The following is a 24410-nucleotide window of genomic DNA, read 5'->3' as shown; positions in this document are numbered from 1 at the left end:
CAGGCATAGCCTCCCGACACTTCTGGTGTTGGCCACAGATGCTGGACTACGTGGCTAATAACGTTTATTCTGCCAGAGTGTATTTTCTGTGGATGCTCCATAGCAAAGGGCAAGATTGCAGATCACTATCTTTTGAGACCACCCCACTGGGGTGGGGGGCGTACTAGATAGACATCTGTGATATTGCCACTAGGCCTAAGATCCTACCACTTCACTGAAATTCAGTGCCAATAGGGTAGGGTATGGGAGAGTCTAAAGAGTCCTGGGTTCAAATCCACCATGAACCAAGAGGAAAGGCGGGATGCAAATGTTTTGATAAACAAATAGAATTAATAAAATTAGCTAGGTTTTTGTGAGCTTTGTGGTCATGTTGCCTCGGTGGCGCTTGTGAGGGCAGAAAGGCGGGATATAAGTTTTGTAAATAAGAGCCCAATGGCACAGAGTGGTAAGCTGCAGTACTGCAGTCCAAGCTCTGCTCACGACCTGAGTTCAATTCCGACGGAAGTTGGTTTCAGGTAGCCGGCTCAAGGTTGACTCAGCCTCCCATCCTTCCGAGGTTGGTAAAATGAGTACCCAGCTTGCTGGGGGTAAAGACTGGGGAAGGCATTGGCAAACCACCCCGTAAGCAAAGTCTGCCTAGGAAACGTTGGGATGTGACGTCACCCCATGGGTCAGGAATGACCCAGTGCTTGCCCAGGGGACCTTTATCTTTTAAAATAATTAAATAATCCCATGTCCAGTGGCCTGAACTTCTTTGAGGAGCAGGATAACAATTCGAATTCTTAAGTTTCTGGGTCATGCTATAACTATCTGGTGATTAGGAAGGGGAGAAACAGAGCCATCGTGGAAATACCGGCACAAAGAAGAACGAGAACAGACTTTATTATTATATTTTCTAAAATCCATCTTCATGGGGGCTATTCTCAAGTTACTGATACAAGGGGCATTTGAGAAATGAAGGGCAGGCCTCCTTCTCAAAGTTGGCCCACCGGTTCCCCCATGTCTCCCTCCCCTCAAGCATTCAGCACTTCTTGCTCCGGAGATGCAGGATGCCGGGAAGACTCTCCATCAACCGCCCCTCTGTCCAAATGGGGCTCAGTGGGACCTCACCTCTACGTCGCTTTGCATGTAGCCACTTTTCGCATATCAGGTGATATAAGGGCTGTCATACAGAGGAGGGTGCCGAGTTGTTTTCTGTTGCCCCAGGTCAGACCCGAACCAACAGGTTGAAATTAAATCAGAAGAGTTTCCATCTAGACATTAGGAAGAATTTTCTAACAGTTAGAGTGGTTCCTCAGTGGAACAGGCTTCCTCAGGAGGTGGTGAGCTCTCCTTCCCTGGAGGTTTTTAAGCAGAGGTTAGATGGCCATCTGCCAGCAATGCTGAACTTAGGCAGTTCATGAGAGGGAGGGCATCTTCTGGGCATGGAGTAGGGGTCACGGAGGGTGTGCGGGGGCAGGTAGTTGTGAATTTCCTGCATTGTGCAGGGGGTTGGACTAGATGACCATGGTGGTCCCTTCCAACTCTATGATTCTATCTCAGCCCTTTATTCCTACCCTGAAAAGTAGACTGACATCCTTAACCCCAGTGCTGCTGACAGCGGCAGAGCGGAGACGAAGCTTCCAAAGAAGCTACTTGCTCAAGCTGCTCTGCACAAAGTGATTGACGCTTTCCTAAAAAAAAAAAAAAAATGTTTCGTAGGACAAAAACAAAACACAGAGGAACAGCAAGGATGAGTGCCGGTCAAGGGTGACATTTCAGCTTCTGAGAGGTGGGACCACTGTCAGACCCCCTCACTGAACCCGCTGTAAAAACGATGCCTGCTGCCAAAAGCATCCCAAAGTGTTCTGTACCCCCACGCTGCTGAGGCTTAGAACCCTGCAAATGAAACTGCTGCCTGTCTCTCTGTCTTCAAACTGGCATTACCTCTCCCAATTAAAATTTGAAATTCCCCAACCGGTCTGAATGGATTAATCTCAGCTACAAGGATCCAGATTTTAACAAGTAGCAGAGCCCAAGATTTCTTCTTCTTTATGAGTCAATGAGAAGCCGAATTAGCACGGAAGTTATAAATACACTCCAGGAAAGTGACAATCATCCTCTCAGCTCTCCAACGCTGTCGTTTTGAAGATGGGGGCCACTGGGGCTAGCAAGGATTTAAGCTTCGCAAACCTGAAGCGTTTTCCTGGTCAGAAACTGAGCAAGAAAACAGATCTGCCATCTTCCTGCCACTGAAGCTGTCCTGTGAGAGCCAGAGGGCAGGAGGAAAGAAATGGTCAGTGTCCAAAGTAGGAGCCCACAAGGACACTTCAAAGGGACTTCAAAGTTAAGACAGCATCCACCTCTGAAAACTTTGCTCATCCACACTTCGGCAGGAAAAGGTAAAATGAAGCACCAATCTCTCCCCATCAAAAATATCAACGTGCAAGGGCCTATATTTAGAACCTGTTAGTACCAAACTCTAAAGAATGCGGTACCAAAGGCACTTGGATAAAGGCCATGGTGATTCAGGTTATCACTGAGCTGGTGCGGCTCTAACTAACACCAAGATCCTTCTGACTCTGTGAGAAGATCTCCAGCTTACGAGCTAAGCAGCAAGGCAATTGAAAAGGGTGAGGGGGAAAAAAACCCAATTTCGCCGGCTCTGCTACTTAGATTCCATCCGGACCAGGCCTGCAGCCTTACTTTCTTCCTCCCTTTTCACTCACTCTCTCCCTGCACATAGAGACAGAGAAGCTAATGGCTTTAATTGGAGGCATGCGAACGGGGCACTCACCTATCCACAAAGCGGATGGGCAAGCTGCCTGCCCATCTTCCTCTAGGAAGACGAGCCCCAGCGCCACGCTAATGCAATTGAAGCATGGCCAAGAGGCCTGTGCGGTAAAGGCCAGCATACAACACTCAACAGTAATGCTTGCAGAGAGCAGCCTTTACCAGGTGCTTCTGACAGCAGAACTCTTTAAGAGTTATTCTAATGTGGATTTATACTCAGGCAGTGGGGGCGGGGGGGGGACTAAGAGCATAGCTCTAACTGCAGAGAACCTAGCAAACAAGCAGCAGCCACTCAACCAAGAGATAGGCTTTAAAATGGCTACGGGGACAGGCCCTGGCATCTCCTGAGATGAGGTTCTTGAGGTGGTTGCACATGGCAGGCCACATTTTCCTGTTTAATTAGCAAACTGTACGAAGCCATGCTTCCAGAGAGGAGGGGATACAGCCCTGTAACGTTCTAGTGCTAGCACATTTGCTGAGCTCACAAAAGGGCTGTGGAGGATGCTGCATTTGTTCCTTTCAAGAGGATTATGGGGAAGTCACATACAAAAAGAGACCGGGGGTGGGGGGAGAAGCCTTCTTGCAATAGCCAAAGGTTCAGGGTATACAAACTCTCCCAAACACATGCCAAAAAAAAAAAAAGATCCAGAGGAAAGTTATGATGATGATGAACCTAGAAGGCAAACCAGGAAGAAATTTTAGAAAGGAAGGTGAAAAGAGCGACAGTTGCCAAATATGTCAGTGGCTGACAGATTATGTGCGCGTGGGTAGCAGCAGGAACTGGGAGGATTTCAGGCAGATTTCTGTGAAAAGAGCTTCACCTCTGTAGCTTTAGGAAGGAAGTGAGCTATCTGGGAATTATGGCAAGCTAGGCATAGATGTCGGGGCATTCTTTTGGCATATGATACCTTTTCTGGAACAGTATGTTCAATCCGCTATGCCTAACCATACATACACCTTTCATCTTCTCTCAAAATGAATCCATCAGGAAGTCTTTTCATCAGGGAGATAACGGCGGTCTGTCCCCAACAGAAGCTTTAAGAACCCCAACCAGCCTGGAATTCTGACGGAAGCAATCACTGAGAGACGTCCAGGGGGCTGCAAGATATATAGGGTACAATTCGCTGCCTTTTACAAGTGTTAGACAGGAATCTTATCAGGAGAAAGCTGTCATCTTTAATGACAGTACGAGCTCCAATTACCAGAAAGCCAATACACTTGAGAGCTTGGGGTTTTTATTCCAACCCCCCCCCCCCACACACACACACTGTTTAAGACTGGGGAGAAAAGCTTTATCATACCAGCGTCTGAATCAGCTGTAAAAAGCTTCACCTAGTCTTGATGCTTAGCCATTTCAGCTCATTTAAGCCATGCCTTAGCTCCCTGCAATATGGAGCCCATTCAAGAGAATGACTTTGAAGCCGAGACAGAGCTGAGAAGGAGAAGACCACACAAGACAGCACCCATGAGCTGCCCACCGGAGCAGGCGATGCCGTCGCTGGTTCCAGAAGAAGAGTTGGTTTTTATATGCCGACTTTCTCTACCACTTAAGGGAGACTCAAACTGGCTTACAATCACCTTCCCTTCCCCTCCCCACAACAGACACCTCGGGTGGAATGCTCGTGAGTTTATCTTGTCTATTTAAAACATTTGTATACCGTCTCTCTGCCAAAGTGCTAGAGGCAGTTCACGGAACAAAAGTCAGGTTGCACTGCAAAGACAGTATCCAGCCATCCCTAAAAATGTATCCAGTCCCAAAATCAGCAATAAAACTACAGGGGATCAATTAAAATAAAATCCACAGCAGCCAATTAAGACGACTTCAAATACAACCCACAGAAGCCACTTAAAACCAAATTAAAACCAACAGCAGAGAGAACAAAAAGGAGTTGTTGTTTTTTTAAAAAGTACCAAACAGCAATCAATTAATTAAAATCCAGTTCAAATTAAAATGCCTTGTTCTGGGCACCAGAACAGGGAAAGGAGGAGAGGGATTATAAAGCTTGGTGGGTGGGGACACTGAAAAAAAACCCCACTCCTCCACGGCCATCCAGCTCACCTCTGAAGATCGACAGATCTAACTGCCTCTGCCACACGGCAAATAGAAATACATCACCATGCAGGGTGGGCTTGGGCTTTTCCTCTATCCTTTCTTCCAAGGTGCTCTTGGTGATGTACAGCTGTTGGTGCTGCTTCTTCCAAGCTACCATAGTCTGGCCTTTGACCAATTCAAGTAGGCCAAGTGTCCATAAGAACTTCTGGACCTCAATGCCACAAAGGTGAAATCCAGTAGTGTTGGGATCACCTTCATTCATATATCGTTGTTTTTTTTAAATTAAGATTCCACCTAGTTGAACAGGCTGGCTCTATTTTTTTTTGCCTTCCCCCACAGTCATATGATTGACTGATTGATTGTCCAACACTTGAGTACTAGGATAATTGTGACTTAACAGGCATGTCTCCACCCCTCCTGACTAACAAGGTACAAGGTGGAAGGGAAGACTCCTAAACATTCCTATGGTACAGCAAACGTACCTGGTTTATGTCCGAAGAAGAGAAGACTGAGAGGTGATATGATAACCATCTTCAAGTACTTGAAGGGCTGTCATATAGAGGATGGTGCTGAGTTGTTTTCTGTTGCCCCAGAAGGTCAGACCAAAACCAACAGGTTGAAATTAAATAAAAAAAATTCCTGTCTAGACATTAAGAAGAATTTTCTAACAGTTAGAGCGGTTCCTCAGTGGAACAGGCATCCTCGGGAGGTGGTAAACTCTCCTTCCCTGGAGGTTTTTAAGAAGAGGTTAGATGGCCATCCGTCAGCAAAGCTGATTCTATAACCTTAAGCAGATTATGAGAGGGAGGGTATCTTGGCCATCTTCTGGGCATGGAGTAGGGGTCACTGGGTGTGTGGGGGGGAGGTAGTTGTGAATTTCCTGCATTGTGTAGGGGGTTGGACTAGATGACCCTGGTGGTCCCTTCCAACTCTATAATTCTAATCAGAGGTCCGCAAACTTTGGATGGGATTGGAAGCCAAATAATTGTTTTGTCTTTTTAGAAACATACTTAAGGCTTTCCCTGGTGGTTTTCAGAATAAAATGTATGGTTGCCATTGGCACCATATCCATAGAACTCTAATCCTTAAGTTACTATGGTAGACCAAATACTATGGTGTCTTTATGGACAAGCCCAACGAAGACCCCAGCCCCACTAATACAGCACAGGCAGACAACCAGTGGGCTTTCCACATATGCCATTTGCAGCAATGAAGTAGATGTGGAATAGATTGTTTTCACACACTGGCTCACACCTGGCCAATAAACACACAAAGCTATCACAAAGCAAAGAGACGTCTATACCTCCCCAAGCAACTGAAACAATGCCAAACTGTAAGTCGACGCAACAGACTAGAGTGCAGATAGAAATTTCTTTTTTTCCCCAAAAGGCTCCAAACGATAAAGCTATAAACTCTCTCATTATGAGAAGACAAGAGTCACTGGAAAAGACAGTTAGGCTAGGAAAAGCTGAGGGCAGCAGGAAAAGAGGAAGATCCAACAAGAGATGGATTGGCTCAATAAAGGAAGCCATGGCCCTCAATTTGCAAGATCTGAGGAAGGCTGTCAAAGATAGGACATTTTGGAGGACATTGATTCATAGGGTCGCCATGAGTCGGAAGCGACTTGATGGCACTTAACACACACACACACACACAAACTCTCTTCCCTACACAAACATTACTGTGCTAAGGCATTAACTGGAATGGCTAAACACTGGGCATTTAACACCTTCATGGAAAAATGAGTCTTTGGGCAGGTAGGAAAAAAACAGTTTCGGGGTGTAGAAAGGACCAGGGCCAGACCCTAAAAAGGAGCCTGCTCCCCTTTCTACAAATAAGGCTACCAAAACAGAGGCACTCAGCCAGAATGGCACCAGTCAATACAGCTTCGGTATCTATGCTGCCAAATTTCACTTTCAGGGAGTATATTAATTACGTAGTCAATATCTGTCTGTTTCATTAGTGTATTAAATACCTGGATCAATAATACCTCTACAGTTCAAAGACAAGTTTTAAGTGGGGCAGGAAGAGGAGAGAGGAGCCGTATATTTTGGGCTTATGAAATCCAAAATGTTAGTGAAACCCCCTAGAGATCGTCTGGGGCCTTATGGCAAACACGCAGCACCGGGAAACAGACAGAAATCAAAATGATTGCTATCTGTTTTTCAGTCTCTTGCACAACGACACACAAGGGAATCTAAAGAACGTTTAAAAACAATAAGTGAAATGGTGAGGTTCTCTACTCTTCTATCCCCCCGCCCAGCTCAAGAGCTTCACAAGGAAGATTCAGTTCTTTCTCACCCACTCACTTCTCCCAAACAGCTAACTGTTAGAATGCAGAATGGTTGCCCTTTACTACTGCTCTAGTTCCAAGAGAAAGCTAATGACTCCATGCCTGTGCCTAATTACAAGACAGCGGCAGGAAGGTGCAGCCAGAACCCACTTCTGCTATGTTTATTTGCTCACAAAAGCCCCCAGGGCAACGTCGGTGCCACAGAATCCCTTCCTTTCTCCCTCTTAAACAACCAGTCCCAAGGACTCTCCACGGTGCCAGAGCTCCCGTTCTCCTTCCCAATTCCAGGGAAGGGAAAGTAAATGGGATGAGGCAGAAGCAAGAGACTGGGTTAAGCAGAGCGGAAGGAAAGATGATCCCTCCTAACCTATAATTTTGTCATCCGTGAAACGCGCAGAAGGCCAAAGTTTCAGTCAACGCTTCATAGGCAAGGTCAGAAGGAACTAGGCACGACCCTGTAGAAAATTCAGAAACACAAGTGCCCGGCAGAGTCAAATTTCCAAGACCCAAAGAGGGCTCTCTGCTCAGTCTGGGGCAGGAAAGGTCAGGAGACTGGGGGGACACGGGAAGCCCACAAGTGACAGGTAGGAAAGGCTTCCATATGCATGAGAGAAAGCACCAACGTTCGCAACACATTTCATTACCACAGGTAAACTGTAACGCAGCATGGCTGCTGGGAGCTGTGTATTCAATGCTTTGCTGCAGCCAGAGAATGCATAATTAATGCGATCAGAAGCGTGCGGAGCTAGCCTGCTCTACGAACTGTAATGCCCAGCAACACAATTACTGATTTCAATTCCAGTTCACTGTATGCATAGAATCTCAAGGCCCAGAGTTTCAGGCGGCTGTGTACACATTAATACCCCCGGCCATGCCACCTTCACCAGCAAAACACGATCACGTATCAATACTGACGCTGGCTGAGAAAGCTCCACTACTCCATGCAGCTAAATTCAGCGCTAATAATAAGGTAACGCCTCTTCCAAGAGAAAAATGTACTTTGAAAACTAATTAATTGCTTTCCATTAATGAGAAACTGTTGCCATTTGCAGAAATTGGAACCCACAAAATACAGGAACTAAAGCTGTTTTATTGAGAAAGGGGAAAAAAACACATACACACCCCTACATCCCCAATCTGAATGATCACTTCCCCGTTTGTTCATATCAGTTACAAACAAATCCAAAATGAGTATTGTTGGCGTACAAACGCAAGAATACATATCGACAGGTAGAAGACCTGTGCTGTCAGCAGCCACAAAAATGCAATCTTAAGTGAAGTGAAAAACTAAAGCAGTGCTTTGTAGTTGCCTAGATTTCCCAGAGGGATGAAGAGTCAACACTTATTAGCCTCTCTCAGAAGAGACAATTTTGATTAATATCAGGCCCATCTGACTCAGTCTATTAAGCCCTGAAGGAAGGATATTCTTCAGATAGAAGAGATATGTCTTTGATTAATAATTCTACCATATTGTCATTCCAGGCATTAACAACTGCCTGGTACCTGTGGCAGGAGGCAAGTATTTGAATGCAAAGAAAGAAAGGAGGACCTGGATCGTGCCGACAGAGGCACCCGCACTCCAGCAACAGGGAAGGATATACCTGGGGTCCTGTCTCACCCTCTCTAAAATCAAACCCACTGCTAGCCTTTCCAGAATTTTTTTCTGGGGGGGGAGGAATCAAGACATTTCACAATGTTCAACCCTGCCTAAATAAAATAAAATCTCTGTGCCAGGCACCACCACAGAACCCAGCGCAGAATGTAGTTTTCGTCACTTTAGCCACTGATTTGCTATGGGAATTTTCTTAGTGGCGGCATCCTCTCCTTTCGTCAATGGCCACACTCAGCCATGCCTCCGAAAAACAGGAGACAATTGAGAGAGAGCAAGAGAGAGAGAGAGAGAGAGCTGCAAAGCATACTGGAACTCGCATCAACTGGGGCTGCACAGGGCAGGGAGGAACCAATGGAAACCTGTGTTTCAAAGTGTTCGGCAGAGAGGATCCAGCTCTGCTTGGGCTGCTCACGCCAGCTGCGGAGCGTTCTTCCGGATGTTCATGATCAGCCTCTTGCTGTACTCCTTGTGGTTGACAGGCTTCACGTCCATCGCCGTAGCCTTCAGGCGCGATTCGTCCTTGGGAGGAGAAAAGCATCAGGTGAGGACTGAGACCATGAGTGAGGATAGTGCGCTATTAGCAATCGCCCAATATAGAAGCCGAACTCTCTCAGCACCCTGCCCCACCCAGAGATAATCATGCCACCTTCTACAACAGAGAATCTCTCTCTCTAGTAAAACATTTTTTTGGGGGGGGAGGGAACAATGCTAACGATAAATAGTTCTCTGTCGCAGGCTCTAGAGCAGGGGAGTCGAACTCATTTGTTACGAGGGCTGGATATGACATAAATGTCACTTAGTCGGGCCGGGCCATAAAATTTAATGCCAGGTACCGAAGAAACAAGCTTTATAGAAGGCACAGGCAAAGCCAATTAATGATATTATTTTTTACTTAAAATACAAGCACGCTTAAAACAATAACTCTCTTACAGAATTTTCTTTTATTTAACAGTCTTTGATAATTGACACCTCGGGACTGGAGGAGGAGGCTGCCTCAGCTGGCGAGCACACAGTGGGCTTGCCAGCTCAGATTGGGAGCGAGGGGTGGCTGCCTCATGGGCCGGGTAAGAGCCCTCAAGGGGCCAGCCTTGGCCCCTGGGCCTTATGTTTGACGCCCACACTCTAGAGCATGTGAATCTTAAGACACTCAGAAGTGGATTCTGATCTCTGCAAGATCAAACGGCATCTGTCAGTGTGAGGGAATTGGGCGATAGCCTTTCTGTGCTGAAGTTGTAATTTCTTCATTACACTGGCTGGGAATAAGGGAAGCCACAGAAGCAAGATAGCCTTTGTGACACACGGTTGACAGAATTCTCCAATGAGACTGCAGAGATGTTAGGGGAATTTGCTCAGTTTTATTACAAATGTCTGGATGAAAGCATTTTGTAAATTGTAAAAGCAGTCAGCAATTTCTAATTTCCCCCCCTAATGTCTCATTTGTATGGCTGCAGAAAAGTTCAGATCTCTCAAATGGCAAATCCTCCACTGTAGTCTTGAGCTCAAAGGGTAGTGCGGTAGACCTGAGCCAGACACGTCTCCTAGAGTCACCGCGGTCAGGGTCCAGGCCACGTGACGGCGGCGTGCTTCGCCCTATTAATTCCCTGTTTCGATCACTTTCTGGCCTTGGTCTATAAGACTTGTGCCAATTTTCCCTTATCACGCGCAACACATGTTCCCACAAAATATCTGGTAAAAACCCACAATGGCTTGATCGTTGGTTGGCTCGCTTCAAGGATGGGGCTAAAGAGGAATACATTTTCCCACCCAGCTTCTTGGGGCGAGATATCTGTCTCTCCAGTACTGTACTGTGTTGCCATCACTTCCGGAACCGAAGCTTAGCTGGGAATGAGCTCCTACCCCAAACAGTTCTATTGGGCTTTGGATCAGAAGAACATTTTGGAGAGTACAAGCATTCCCTTCCCCCATCAATCACTGGCTCTAGAGCTTTTCTGCAATTGTTGAAACAAGCTTTCGAGGTCTGAGTAATGCCAAGCAAAGACAGGATGCCAGCTGGAGGGGTTTTTTTTTGGGGGGGGGGGAAATAAAGGCTGTGAGTGGCTGATGTCTTGATGTCTTTGGATTTCGGGCAATTATTTTAAAGTTTGCAAGCTGCTTTGAATCCTGTAATCCAGAAGGAAAGCGGCACATACATATTTTAAATAAATTAAAGGATGTGAAAACAAGAACAAATCTTTTGTTTCGAACACACTCATCTTACAAGGAGTGGCTGGAACTGAGGTTGGAATGCAGGCACGGACCTATGGAATGCTCAACAACCCTTGCTTGACAAGGAATAATATAGGTCCAGTGGTTTCAGACTGAGGAATGCAAAATACAGGGTCTGAAGCTTGTAGTGCTATTGCTTCACTCTTGAAATCAGATTGCATCACACAATGCAACCAGATCCACTACCGTCTGTGTGATGGTACACCACTGATTTGAAAAGGAGCTGTTCTACGTAGAACCGATGAGATCTTTTCTGAAGGTAAATTCTCCAAAAGGTAGGCCCTGAAATATGAAGGTGAGCATCTGTGAGTCTGTCTCTGCCACTGACAAGGGACCTGCAGTCCCAGTTATCTCCAAAAACAGAGTAAAGTGGCAAACTGTACACAAGATAAGGAACCCACCGTCCAGAGGAGGGATGGTTCCAGTTACAATCTCTTTCAAAACAACAGCCTCTGTTGAACATCTCTCACACGTCCCTTTTGCTCCAACTTCATAACCCTTTTCCTCCTGAGAGGGGAGAGGATTTGCCATGTTGCAGGCATGTCAACATCCGCCTCACATCTCTCCTTTTGAAATGGAGATACTGGTTCCATGTACATCAGGACTGGGGTCATCAGTGCTGGTCAAACGTCTCTCAGACCCATTCGTTAGGAAGAATCATGTTCCTTTGTGGGTAGAGACAGAGCAAGGTTTTCTTGCTGTCGGGTTGGTCTTGCAAGGACTTTTCTCTATGCCTAGATTTAATCTTGGCCTGCAGTGCAGGAGGCTCAGTTTGGCATCATTTCCAACCAAGGACAGATAGGTCAAACTAAGTATTCTTAGGATCTCATCCAGTGTTTGTCAATTCCTATCTGGGAGCCAAACGGACCAGGAGGGTTGATCTAAGGAAGAACCCATTCCTGAGGCGGAGGATAGGATACCATCTGTGCCAGTTAAAGCTATGTCCCAACAGGTGGCTTTAAGACGGGATGTGTTTTGATTCCTTCCTCTGGGGGTAAATGGCTTACATGTGGAACCTCTTGATACATCGCGTTCTTCATCCAGACAAATGATGCACAATGCACGATCATCAGAATCAGCTTCAGAGGGTCATGGATTGCATGCAAAGTTCCCACGTGGGACTGCATGGAGATGAGCAGGGATGCCGACCATTCTGCAGAGCTGTGCACCGATCTGACCACCACAGAGCGCTGCGCTGATAGATTTTCTTCTTTCCATTCTGTTGTTTACACCAACCACACCGCCGGCATGCTGGTTGGATTTGATTTCGTGTTAAGAGCAGCAACTCCTGTTTCTTTGCTATTCTGTTCTAGAACAGCGTGTGGGTAAACATCTTGCTTGCCTGTGCTGGCATCTCGGTAGGCTGTGCTTCAGAACTGAGAGGCAAACGCCCCACCCCCAATGACAGGCAGAGCTTGCCATGTCATCTGAATAGATGTACTGTAATAAACGGCACATGGGGAAAGGGGAAGAGGCTATGGACAGCCCAACAAGACATGAGCAAGCAGGGCTCTTTTGACGCCTTTAATGTTCCATGAGTGACGTCACCCCCCTTCCAGAAGACAAGGAGAGCTAAGCCCCATACTCTCCCACGTCTCACCCATGATGCATTTTTTTCTCATAGCTGAGCTCATCACCATTATCAGAGTGCAGTCAAGAGAAAATGCTACAAGTACCAGAAACCAGCTAGTAAGCCATTGGCAGGGTGTGTGTGTGTGTGTGCACAGTTTAACTTTTTTTACCCATGTGCTCTGTGGTGCCAGCGTGGTGTAGTGGTTAAGAGCGGTGGTTTGGAGCAGTGGACTCTGATCTGGAGAACCGGGTTTGATTCCCCACTCCTCCACATGAGCGGCGGACGCTAATCTGGTGAATTGGATTTGTTTCCCTACTCTTACACATGAAGCCAGCTGGGTGACTTTGGGCTAGTCACAGCTCTCTTAGCGCTCTCTCAGCCCCACCTATCTCACAGGGTGTCTGCTGTGGGGAAGGGAAGGTGATTGTAAGCCGGTTTGATTCTTCCTTAAGCGGTAGAGAAAGTCGGCATATGAAAACCAACTCTCTCTCTCGACATAAAAATAGACCCCACCCCATTTTTTATACAAATGAGTGGACTCCAACATAAGGATCTGCCTATTATTTGTGCCTATGGTAACCTTTCTTGTACTGCCCCGTACAAGTGAGAACTGTAACTGCCTATTTAAAGCAACTGAGATAATTTCTCTCATCAGCAAGGAATATGACAAGGGGAAATCTCCCAGTTGAAAATCCATGGAAATTTCATCCCACTTGGAGGGGATGGGGGGTTACATCTGAAAATGTGTTTCCTATTAAAAACAATGAAATCTAATAACTCAAACACACAGCACTAAATGAAAAGTATCTTTGAACCTATCCCTAGCTATGAAAGTCATTCCAGACATAAAGCCAAAGATCTACTTACTATCTGCTCATGTTTTTTGGAGATTAAAAAAGGTAAAGGCGGTCTCCTGTGCAAGCACCAGGTCATTACCAACCCATGAGGTGACATCCCCTCATGACATTTACTAGGCAATGTTTTACGGGTGGTTTGCCAATGCCTTCCCCAGTCATCGACACTTTACCCCCAGCAAGCCGGGTACTCATTTCATTGACTTGGAAGGAAGACTGAGTCAACCTTGAGCCGGCTACCTGGAACCGACTTCCGTCAGGATCCAACTCAGGTTGTGAGCAAAGCTTTTGACTGCAGTACTGTAGCTTACTGCTCTGCACCACAGGGCTCTTTTCTTTTTTGGAGCGACATGTGTGCATATCGGACTTACATTGAAAGTCTCCAGCTTCATTCGGATCCGGAACTCAAAGGTTGTGAAGTTGGCTTTCTGAATAATCTCATCGAAAGCTTGCTCGTTCTGTTAGAAACAAAACAGAACAAGTAGATGTCAATAGGTAACACCAAGCTTTGTAGATACTTTCCCCCATCATATCTTGGGGGGGGGAAAGCGGGGGGGATAGAAAAGGCATGATAATTATAATAGTATGGAACTATGGCATAGTAAGCCTTCCTCTGGGTTTCATTCCTAGGTTCAGAGGTTCTGGTGGGGGAAAGGCACAGCTTTACTATTCCAAGCTCAGAAGCCTCTTTCTAGAACATGAATCTAAAATGAGACATCAACCCAGGAAGGCGGGAGGGGCTTCCCAACGCAGTCGACACCGATGCTTTCTTATGATCACTTAGCATTCTAACACAGACAGATGTTTTGTTGTCAGGACCTTATCAGCAACCATCAGCCTTTTGGTGCATTGCGCAAGTCATCTCCTGACACTCCAATCGTTCGTAAGGGGACAGGTGCTGACTGCCCTTTTGGTTTCTGTAACCTAAACGGGGAGGGGGAGGGCTGGTTTTCAGTGCTGACAGAGAAAGGATGAACCTGCAGTGTAAATACCAAGAATTGGGGTATAGAATAAAGGAAACTGGTTCCTTGAGTAAGCAATGTCTACAGTCTTCCTGGTATAAATTTCTTCCAGGTCTAAAACCAACCTGATTTCCACAAGCTGTCACATTTTTACGCCTCTCAAGTGGGATGTCAAAGAAGGGGTGGGGCTGTGGCTCAGTGATAGAGCATCTGCTTAGCATGCAGAAGGTCCCAGGTTCAATCCCTGGCATCTCCAGTTAAAGGGACTAGGCAAGTAGGTGGTATGAAAGATCCCTGGCTGAGACCCTGGAGAGCCGCTGCCAGTCTGAGTAGACAATACTGACTTTGATGGTCCGAGGGGCTGATTCAGTATAAGGCAGCTTCATGTGTTCAAATATCTTCTTGGGGAGGGGCTATTGCTCTGTGGTAGAGCATTAGCTTGGCATGCAGAAGGCCCCAGGTTCAATCCCCGGCATCTCCAGTTAAAGGGACTAGGCAGGTACGTGATGCGAAAGAGCCCTGCCTGAGACTCTGGAGAGCTGCTGCTGGGTAGACAGTACTGACTTTGATGGACCAAGGGTCTGATTCAGTAGAAGGCAGCTTCATGTGTTCAAGCTCATGGTCCACCCCTGTTCTCACAACCATCTTATTAGGACAGGCGTGAGTGGCCTAAAGTAACCCAATAAGCTTCAAGGCTAAGTGGGGACTTGGACACAGATCCCCCAAATCCTTATCCAACTTGTCATTCTTAGCCATCACATGATCTTGTGTTTCATCTTCAGCCTACCCTGAACTCAGAAGTCTTGTCGCCTTGTAAGCTGTGCTCATTTACCCCAGTGACACAATGCCAGTATTTCAAGTTAATGACCAGGCACTGCCATACAAAGAAAACCATAGTCAGATCAGACCAGTCTGGGTACTTTAGGGCAGAAAGGATCAGCATTCTTGTTCATGAGTTTGGGTTGAAATCCAGCACTCAATAGTCAAAAACAAGACCTTTCCCCACACATTTACAGTGCACCAATTGCATCTCTATTGTGGCGGGGGTCTCAATATTTTTTTTAAAAAATCTTTCTAATTTGAACAGATTGTCTGAGGCTTGGAGAGTGTTAACGGTAATTTAGAACTACATAATGTATTGACAATACACATACAAATGTATAGCAAACACATTCCCAGACATCTGTCACTAACTCCTGTTCTTTGTTCTTGGAGAGAGAAGTTAAAGAAAGGCTCAATTCATGCCAGGACTCAGCCCCACCGAACTGTGTTTCAATACAAGGGCCAAGTTGGAATTAGAGGGGGGGGGAGTGCCTCATTGTGTAGGCAAAGTGCTTTTCCCGGACCCCAGGAACAGCGGCCTATCCCCACATACAAAGAATTAAGGAGCTGCGCTTTGCAGATTAATCAGCAGGGGCTTCCAGGCAAGCTTCGGTTTCTGTAACTCCCTTTTCGAAAATTAAGCAGGAGGAATAAGAATCCCCATCTCTGCGTTATTTGTGTGCAGTTTAATAAGAATGGCCTATGTTATCCTTCCATCACATGGAGAGCAGCAGAAATCCAGAGAACTTTGGCACACAACATGAAGATGATCTTCCCTACGGTGTGGAGGTGCAAACCATGCCCTTTACGTATCCAGAAGATAAACTGTGCAGACATCAGGAATACTCATCCCGATGAAACCTTCTGGGGACCTAATGAGAAATGCAAAGTTTCCAGAAATTTTAAAGCCACACCTCCATTTTGAGGGGTGATTAAGAAATCTGCAATATGTTTCTTACTTTCTGATAAAACAAAAAACATACTTCACTACTTCAAAAATATGGACTGTATCATCAGCTTTACCATCACTGGTCCCCCATGCAAATGATTAAAGCAAAAAAAACAAACCCAAAAAACCAGGCCACCCACAGACAAGGCAGAGGTAAGGGAGGGAGGGAGAGGGGGAGAGAGAGAGGGGGGGAGAGAGAGAGAGAAGAGAAACTGTGAGAGCCTTGCAGAGCTTGGAGAAACTTGAAGGGGGAGATTCTGGGAAAATAAGGGATTTCCACATTGCTGCTGTGCTACTACTATTTTTTAAAAACGGTAGACCCCTGTGCAAGCACTGGATCATTCCTGACCCATGGGGTGACACATCGCAACTTTTACTAGGCAGACTATGCTTCCCCAGTTGTCTACACTTTACCCTCAGCAAGCTGGGTGCTCATTTTACTGACCTCGGAAGGATGGAAGGCCGAGTCAACCTTGAGCCGGCCACCTGAACCCAACTTCCACTGGGATCGAACTAAGGATGTGAGCAGAGCTTTGAAAAGTGCAGTACTGCAGCTTACCACTCTGCACCACGGGGCTCTTGCTACATCATCATCCCCAGAAGTCCTCCTATATAGGAACAGAACTTCAGAAACAAGTGAAAGCTCTGGCAGTGATGTGTATGTGTGGGTGGTGGTGGTGCACAACCGGCAGTTAGGAGACAGTTGGCAACAGATTAAAGTGATGGTTGGTTTAAAAAATAGTAGTGAAATGCTCATAATTTGTGGTAGATTTTGTGAAAATGAAAAATTGGAGCATTTTCTTATTATTGGTGGATTGGCGGGTATCCTTGTGTGCATTACTCCTTCCACCCATTCCACAGGCAGGGCTGTGCTACAGATCTGCAGAGACCTTCTATTTCCAGTGGGGGGGTCCCCCACTTCATAGGCTGCATCACATAAAGGAAACAAATCTTCCAACTTGCTTAGCTAGCTTGACTAAGAAAATGTGTGCTCCACCCAGGTAGCAACGGAAGGGCTTTCTGCTGAATGAACTGCGCCGTCATTCCTCCTTGGGCACTTGACGTGCACATTTGCAATGGTGCCGTCCATTAGGATTCTAACAATGTTTTTCTTCCACACTGTTTGAGCACATGAGGAGTTAGTCTGATGTTTGTGATTCTAGCAGATTTATGCTGTGTGCTGACTCCGTTGTGGACTGCTTGCCCTGGGCTAAGAGGCTGAGACAGCGAGCCTCCTACCCATCAGGCCAGAGTACATTAATTCGACTGGAGTTGGGTCTCTCAGTGGACTGCCCATATGAAGTACTGTCTGATGTTTTTGTGATTTCTTAGGCCTTGGAGAAGCTATTAACTTGTTGGAGAGCGTGCATATGAGTTCTAATTTGTACCTACTGAGAATTGCTCGATGAACCCAAAGATCCATTATGGACTTCTCCCAGGCCCGACAGAATCTTTTGAGACCTCCCCTGATTAGTGGAGGTCTGGCATCATGCCAGACAGAATTTATGCCCTGTCCTCTGGCTGGTGGGGAGTAGAAGCTGGGCTGGAGGAGGAGGGGGATCTGGACTGGAACGTGGTCCTGTTTCCAGAAGGTTTAAAGGACTTACAGTCTTTGCACTCCCTGGCTTTGAATTGGAACTTGTAGGTGATGGAAGAGAATTCTCTCTTTGAAGTTTGCAGCCATATCACTTGGCTTTTTTTTTGGTCGTTAAGTTTCTACCAGGATCTTGTGCCCAATGCTGAGCCCCCAAACAATTTACCCCCCTAAAAGGGGTAGAGAATAGACAAATTACATTTGGAACCTTGACTGATGCTCCAGCGTTTTAACCAGAGATTTCTTGTAACTCTCGATCATTAGGAAGCCGCTGAAGCAGGTTTATTCAAGACGGCATTCAATCGGTTTAGCTTTTCTGCCTGTCAGCAGTTTTCAAATTGCAATTTTAAATTCATGGCCTTTTATATGTTTTGTGCATTTTTGTGTCCGAGCTACATTGTGAGCCGCCCTGAGTTCCATAAGGTAGAAAAGGCAGCTAATAAATGTTTCCAGTAAATAAACAGAATAAATAAATTATGGCAGTATTAGCAGCCACAGCATGAGTGGAGGCATGCCCGGCATCTAAATTGGAATCTGCCATGATGGCAGCGGCCACAGCAATTTTAAAAGATTATGGCACAGCCTGACAGAGTCAGCATGCAGGTCCTGTCAAGCCGCTTGACCCAGAGTATAACCACTCGAGAGGAAATGAAATTTCCAGCTCAAGCTCTAATGCCTAGGAGTGCAGCCTAGTGGACCTTGCAAGGTTATTCTTTTTGTCTCTGGCTGTCCTCATTTCTGGGAACCAGCATCCCAGGACCAAAGGCTTGGGCACGCCATTCCCACAGCAATACATCCGAGGTTTTCACCACTTGAGGCGATGGTGAAACAAAAGGGGCACCCCCCCTTGACATGTGATAAGTGTACCAGATGGAATTTGCAGAGATTTCATTCGCAAGCCCAGCATGGGATGGAAACTGGTTGAACCAGCACTGGAGCAACCTGGCAAAGCAAACCATAGCAGTGGACGCTACACTAAGCCCCAGTAGCCACTGGATCGTTCTTGCCTCCTGTGCTGGGTGCTGCAAGAAGCACGCCACCAGGCAGAAGCACAGGGTTTGGAAGCCCTGTTCAAGGAACAATCAGCTTTGCCGAGCACAGCGTGGTCCCTATACATTGCACAGGCCTGACTGGGTAAGGATGTGAATTTTCCCTGATGACATGTAGGCCATGGTGGTTAGGGTACACAGGATTAGTCACACATGAGGGAGCCACGAGAACTCAATCGTCTATGGAAGAAAAAATGGTTATCCCTTTAACAGCAAAGATGTGCTGCTACCACCACCATGCACTTGGTGAACTCCCTTGGGGCCGTGAAGAGGCTGAAAGGCAAACTTTGCACTTGTGGGCATTTCCCACAGTAAAATAAAGGTGCATGTGATGTTATGGCCAAACTGAAATGTGGAAGAAAGTATCTTTGAGGTTAACAGAAGCAAGCCAAGCTCACAGTGTTAGGAAGGGAAAGCTGCCTTATACCAAGTCACACCATTGACCTACCAAGATCTGTACAGTCTGACTGGCAGTGAGAGCCAGCGTGGCGTAGTGGTTAAGAGCGGTAGATGCTAATCTGGTGAACCCGGTTGGTTTCCCTACTCCTACACATGAAGCCAGCTGGGTGACCCTGGGCTAGTCACAGTTCTCTCTGAACTCTCTCAGCCCCACCTACCTCACAAGGTGTCTGTTGTGGGGAGAGAAAGGGAAGGAGATTGTAAGCCGGTTTGATTCTCCTTTATAAAGGTAGAGAAAATTGGCATATAAAAACCAACTCCACTTCTTCTCCAAATAGAAGTCTTTCACATCACCTACTAACGGATCCTTTTATCTGGAGATGCTGGGGATTGGATCTGGGACCTTCAGCATGCAAAGCAGACACTCTCTACCACTAGGCTAATAGCCCCTCTTGCTCAGGTTAAAAAAGACAGTGTATAAATAAATGTGGTAAAAATGAAGGAGGGGTATAAATGAAAATAAATAAATAACAGTAATAGTCCAAGCTGGAATGAGAAAGACCTGTAGGGAAAAAATATATAATTAAAGAAGGGAAGGGGGTGGATTGTTTTTCCAAACAGGATTAAAGGGGGGAAATTCAACCTGTGTATTGTATAACATTCCTATATGGTTGAGGGTGGTGACTGCTATCCAGGAATGCAAACTTTTTAACAAGGTGGGAAAGAGCCAAATGCAAAGAGAGAACCTGAGACATTTATGCACAACTCACTTTAACAGTGTTAACAAGGTCAGTATTTGAAAAATAATCTGAATTATTACTGGAGAGGGAAAGGGAAAATCTGAAAAGGTACGTGCTTGTCAAGCAGAAATAAAAAAGCATAAACAAGCACAACTATGTGACAGTTTGTTGAGAGTTGTGCCAGAGCACACAAAATGCCTTGACATGTTGAAGTACTCAGAGCCCCTCAGAATGCTAAACGTAGCATTCATTTTGACATAGGCAATTCGATACCTGTGTGTCAACATTGCTCAGCCAAACATTTTTAGATAAGTGGGTGATTATTACAACATAAGCTGTCACAATCGAAAGGTCATTATCCAAGATTTTTACAAAATCTCTTCCCTGGTGAGAACTCTCATTCACACAGTTTACTTGAGAGGATTCACCAAACAGCACATTCTCACTGCTATCTGCGGGAGTCAATGTCAAAATTCCACCTAGGCATGAAGTAGACTGTAGAAAAAGCAATTTATTGGAGCAGAACGAAGCCTACACCCTGAGTAAGACTAGTGCCATCCTAAAAGGGGAAGGAGATGTAACAAAAAGAGAGGAAGGTGCAAAATGGCCAAGCCATGAAGTTTTTTGGGGGTATCCCACCCACTCTAACAGAGCCAGCATGGTGTAGTGGTTAAGAGCGGTGGTTTGGAGCGGTGGACTCTGATCTGGAGAACCAGGTTTGATTCCCCACTCCTCCACATGAAGCCAGCCGGGTGATCTTGGACAAAGTCACACCTTTGTTAGAGCTCTCTCGGCCCCATCTACCTCACAGGGTGTCTGTTTGGGGAGGGGAAGGGAAGGTGATTGTAAGCCGGTTTGAGTCTCCCTTAAGTGGTAGGGAGAGTCGGCATATAAAAACCAACTCTTCTTCTTCTTCTAACAGCTGGAGGTGGCTTGTCCCAATCACAACAACAATGAAATCAGTCTACCTACATTTAAGGTAGATATTTACGCAACTTCTCAGGGGTGTAGAAAAATGTGCCAATTAACCAAAACAGAAAACAAACAAGCAGACTCAAGAGTATAAATGTGGAATAATAAGAGCAGCTGGCAATCAGGTACATGGAATTGGGTAGGGGGAGAGGAAATTAGCTTGCTCACGCCATCGAGAGCCTACAAACTCCTAGAGAGGGAATGGTTATGGGGGGGGGGGATTTCCAAATTGTTCCTTCTTCCCACAACCCCTCACAGGAACTCAAGCTTGTATTACACCGAATAGTAAAGCGGCCGACCCCTACCAATCATAAGAGCAGCAGAACCAAGCCACCCACAGACGAAGTAGGGATTTATTTATACAAGGGAGGGGGTGCTCCACAGCTAATGCAGAAAAATATGACTTTAGCAATTAAGAAGGGGAACCCCCCCAGAGCATCCTAATGAGGACTGAACATGCTCCAGGAGGCACAGAATGCTGAAGCAGTTGATAATGAAAAAAAAGAAAGAACAGAGCAAGAAGAAAAAAATGGGCTTGTTCAAGCCTTGAAAGGGGCATAGAATAGTCTGGAGGGGGTGATTTCTCCATGTTTTTATCCACCACCCCACAGGCTTCCCCATTCAGCCCATTCTTGTCAAGAGGCAGGAGCAGGAGGCCCCTGTGAGCCTCCTCAGAATGCTGCAGCTGCTGCCTTCAGCGTTAACGTGGTGACTGAGAGGAAACAAGCACCTTGATGTTCTCCGCCTGCCCACTGAACAAATGGGCAACAAGAGCAGACTGACCTTTTCCTTCAGTTCTCCGAGGTAAGCGGCATTCTGCCCGAGAATGGCCTCCGCTGACTCCTGGAAACAAGTCACCCACTGATTGTCATGAAAGTCGGCCATGTTTATCTGGGGGGGGGGGGGAGAGAGAGACGATAAAGCGCCAGCATTCCTGAGCCTTGCTTGCACTTGACTGGACACAAATGCATTATAATAAAGCCTGCCTAGCCGTTCCCACCAGTCTACTGGGCTCAAAAGCCACCACCCCCCTCTTCTGACTGGAGACACCAGCACAATATCCTATGTACACACCCTGACCCAGTGCTTGAAAAATACAACAGTTGGGCCTGGGACTCCGGTGGCTGCTACAAGCAGTCCCCCAAGTAGCAGGCCAGAAGGGAAGGTGCTTTTTCCCTTACTGGTTACTAATTTCCCAAAGCAAACACAAGAGGGGAGACAGAATGCAAACCCCTGTTCCTGTAGTAGTTGCCCCTTAAAAGAAGTGAGAGGACCTAAAGCTGGTGGCATAGATAGATATGCAGCAGAGAGGGTCTCTTTGGTTGTGCGTGCCTGGAATGAGAAGTGTCTGGGAAAAGAGAACAGAGGGCAATTTTCAAAATGTGCACGTTCAACATATCCTGCTCTGGTGCATGTGTGAAGTCACGGACTCACAAATTCCCTGTTCCTTTGGACTGGACCCCCAGGTGGTCAGAAAACCCCATGGCCGTTTCAAGCCTCCACTCAATGACATCACCCTGTCCGCTTGCTCCCCAAGATTGCCAAAAACAAACCAAATCAAGTCAAGTTTATTAATACGGTCGACTGACCAATCACGTGCCAACACATCAAAATGTCCAGACACAATAGTTCTGCACCACAGAATCACAGACTGCTCGTACGTATAAAGGTGCAAGATCAATAAAAGCAACCCCTGGTTAAAATTATCACATTAAAATTGTAAATTATTCTAACAACCATTCTCTAATAAAGCTCTGCGTATTTTAATGGCAACAGAACATAACTTGGCAGTTTGGAGCGTAAGCTGAGGGTCTTCTCCTAATAGGAGCTTCTTTGCCAAAAGCTCAACTGACTCATCAGGGAATTTACCAAGTAGGGGGGATATAGGCTTTGATCTAACGTCGTGGTAGAATGGGCAACATATTAGTGCATGTTCTATGGTTTCAATGACCCCTGCTCCACATGGACATAACCCCTCTGATCTAGGGAACCTCTCTGATCTAGGGAACCAAAAACCAGGTAACAATGACTAACACCAACTCAGCTGATCGAGTATATCCTGCTATAGGGATCTGAACATCTAGCACTCTGTACCTGTGTTGTCGCTTAGAGGCTCTGCTTAGTTGTCTCTTTTCCCGCACTGATCTGTGTACACAGCAGGTCTAGAAATGGCTTGCCGGTCCTAAATTTTGATCTCGAAGTGAAAGGAATGGAGGACCCTCTACAGTAGACTGACTTAATAAAGGACTTGCTGTGCTAGGCCATCCTGAAGAGGGAGCAGTGTCTATTGGAGGTGACAGGTACAGAGCCATGCCAAGGGGACAATATTGAGACAGAATATCATTCAAGTTAATGTCATGACGAGAGCCAGTTTGGTGTAGAAGAGTTGGTTTTTATATGCCAACTTTACCACTTAAGGCAGAATCAAACCGGCTTACAATCACCTCCCCTTCCCCTCCCCACAACAGACACCCTGTGAGGTAGGTGGGGCTGAGAGAGCTCTTAATAGAACTGTAACTAGCCCAAGGTCACCCAAGCTGGCTTCATGTGGAGGAGTGGGGAAACAAATCCAGTTCTCCAGATCAGAGTCCACTGCTCCAAACCACTACACCACGTGTACTGGTTAAGAGCGGCGGACTCTAATCTGGAGAACCGGGTTCAATTCCCCACCCCACCCCATGAAGCCTGCTGGGTGACCTTGGACCAGTCACAGTTCTCTCTGAACTCCCTCAGCTCACTTGGAGGCAGGCAATGGCAAACCACCTCTGAATGTCTCCTGCCTTGAAAACCCTACGGGGTAGCCATAAGCCAACTGTGACTTGTTGGTGCTTTCCACCACCGCCATGTCATGACTTTTTGTGGACTATGTGGTATATTGCTTCTTGGGCTTGTTCCACCCTGTCCACGTGAAAGAATACTCTGGTGTTGGCTATGTTAATGAAGATCTCCAGGTGGAGAACTGCCTCCTGAGAGGATTGGAGAGGGGCTGTGGCTCAGTGGTAGAGCATCTGCTTGATATGCAGAAGGTCCCAGGTTCAATCCCCGGCACCTCCATTTAAAGGGACTAGGCAAGTACGTGACGTGAAAGACCTCTGCCTGAGACCCTGGAGAACCGCTGCCGGTCCGAGTAGATTTGGATGGCCCAAGGGTCTGTTTCAGTAGAAGGCAGCTTCATGTGTTCAAGTGTACAGGAATCCATGTAGTTCTCGGTGGGAGACTGTGCTCTGGATATTTAGTTCACCCTCAGTGCTTGGTTGAGGAGTGAAGGTGGCAGTTCAGGCAGGGGTATGTCCTGAAGGCAAAGGGAGGCTACTAGTGTGGCCATGGCTCTGATGAAGATGTACGAGACTGAGAAGAGGCTCTGTGCTGGTAATCAGTACTGCAACTCTGTGGTAGTTCTTGTGGAGGAGGAGAGTGGGAATGTGAAGCTCCGCTTTCTTCAGATTGACTGATGAGAAGAATCCCCTCCACCTCTGCAAAAGACTCTATAATGGTTCTGAGATCTCCACCTGGAATTCCCTCTTCCTTGAGAGCGAGAGT

The 24410-nt window shown here is 46.5% G+C and overlaps 1 protein-coding gene and 2 non-coding genes across 3 annotated transcripts in view; 2 read left to right on the top strand and 1 right to left on the bottom strand.

Moving 5' to 3' along the window:
* Positions 1-9104: 9104 nt before the first annotated feature.
* The window catches only part of RPA1 (replication protein A1), a 65250-nt gene continuing 49944 nt past the window's right edge, over positions 9105-24410 (bottom strand). Inside the window, exons 15-17 of the mRNA XM_056865000.1 lie at positions 21654-21761; positions 13755-13841; positions 9105-9249 (exon numbers count right to left, since the gene is read on the bottom strand). Of these exons, the coding sequence (XP_056720978.1) occupies positions 9139-9249; positions 13755-13841; positions 21654-21761 (306 nt within the window). The 3' untranslated portion in view covers positions 9105-9138. The remainder of the gene's footprint in view (positions 9250-13754; positions 13842-21653; positions 21762-24410) is intronic.
* TRNAA-AGC (transfer RNA alanine (anticodon AGC)) lies at positions 14530-14601 on the top strand. The gene has a single exon. It is a non-coding gene; the product is annotated as a tRNA-Ala (tRNA).
* TRNAI-GAU (transfer RNA isoleucine (anticodon GAU)) lies at positions 23853-23924 on the top strand. The gene has a single exon. It is a non-coding gene; the product is annotated as a tRNA-Ile (tRNA).

This window comes from Euleptes europaea, chromosome 19 (genome assembly GCF_029931775.1).
Source record: "Euleptes europaea isolate rEulEur1 chromosome 19, rEulEur1.hap1, whole genome shotgun sequence".
NCBI classification, from domain to species: Eukaryota; Metazoa; Chordata; class Lepidosauria; order Squamata; family Sphaerodactylidae; genus Euleptes; species Euleptes europaea.
This window is presented reverse-complemented; position numbering and strand designations above follow the sequence as displayed.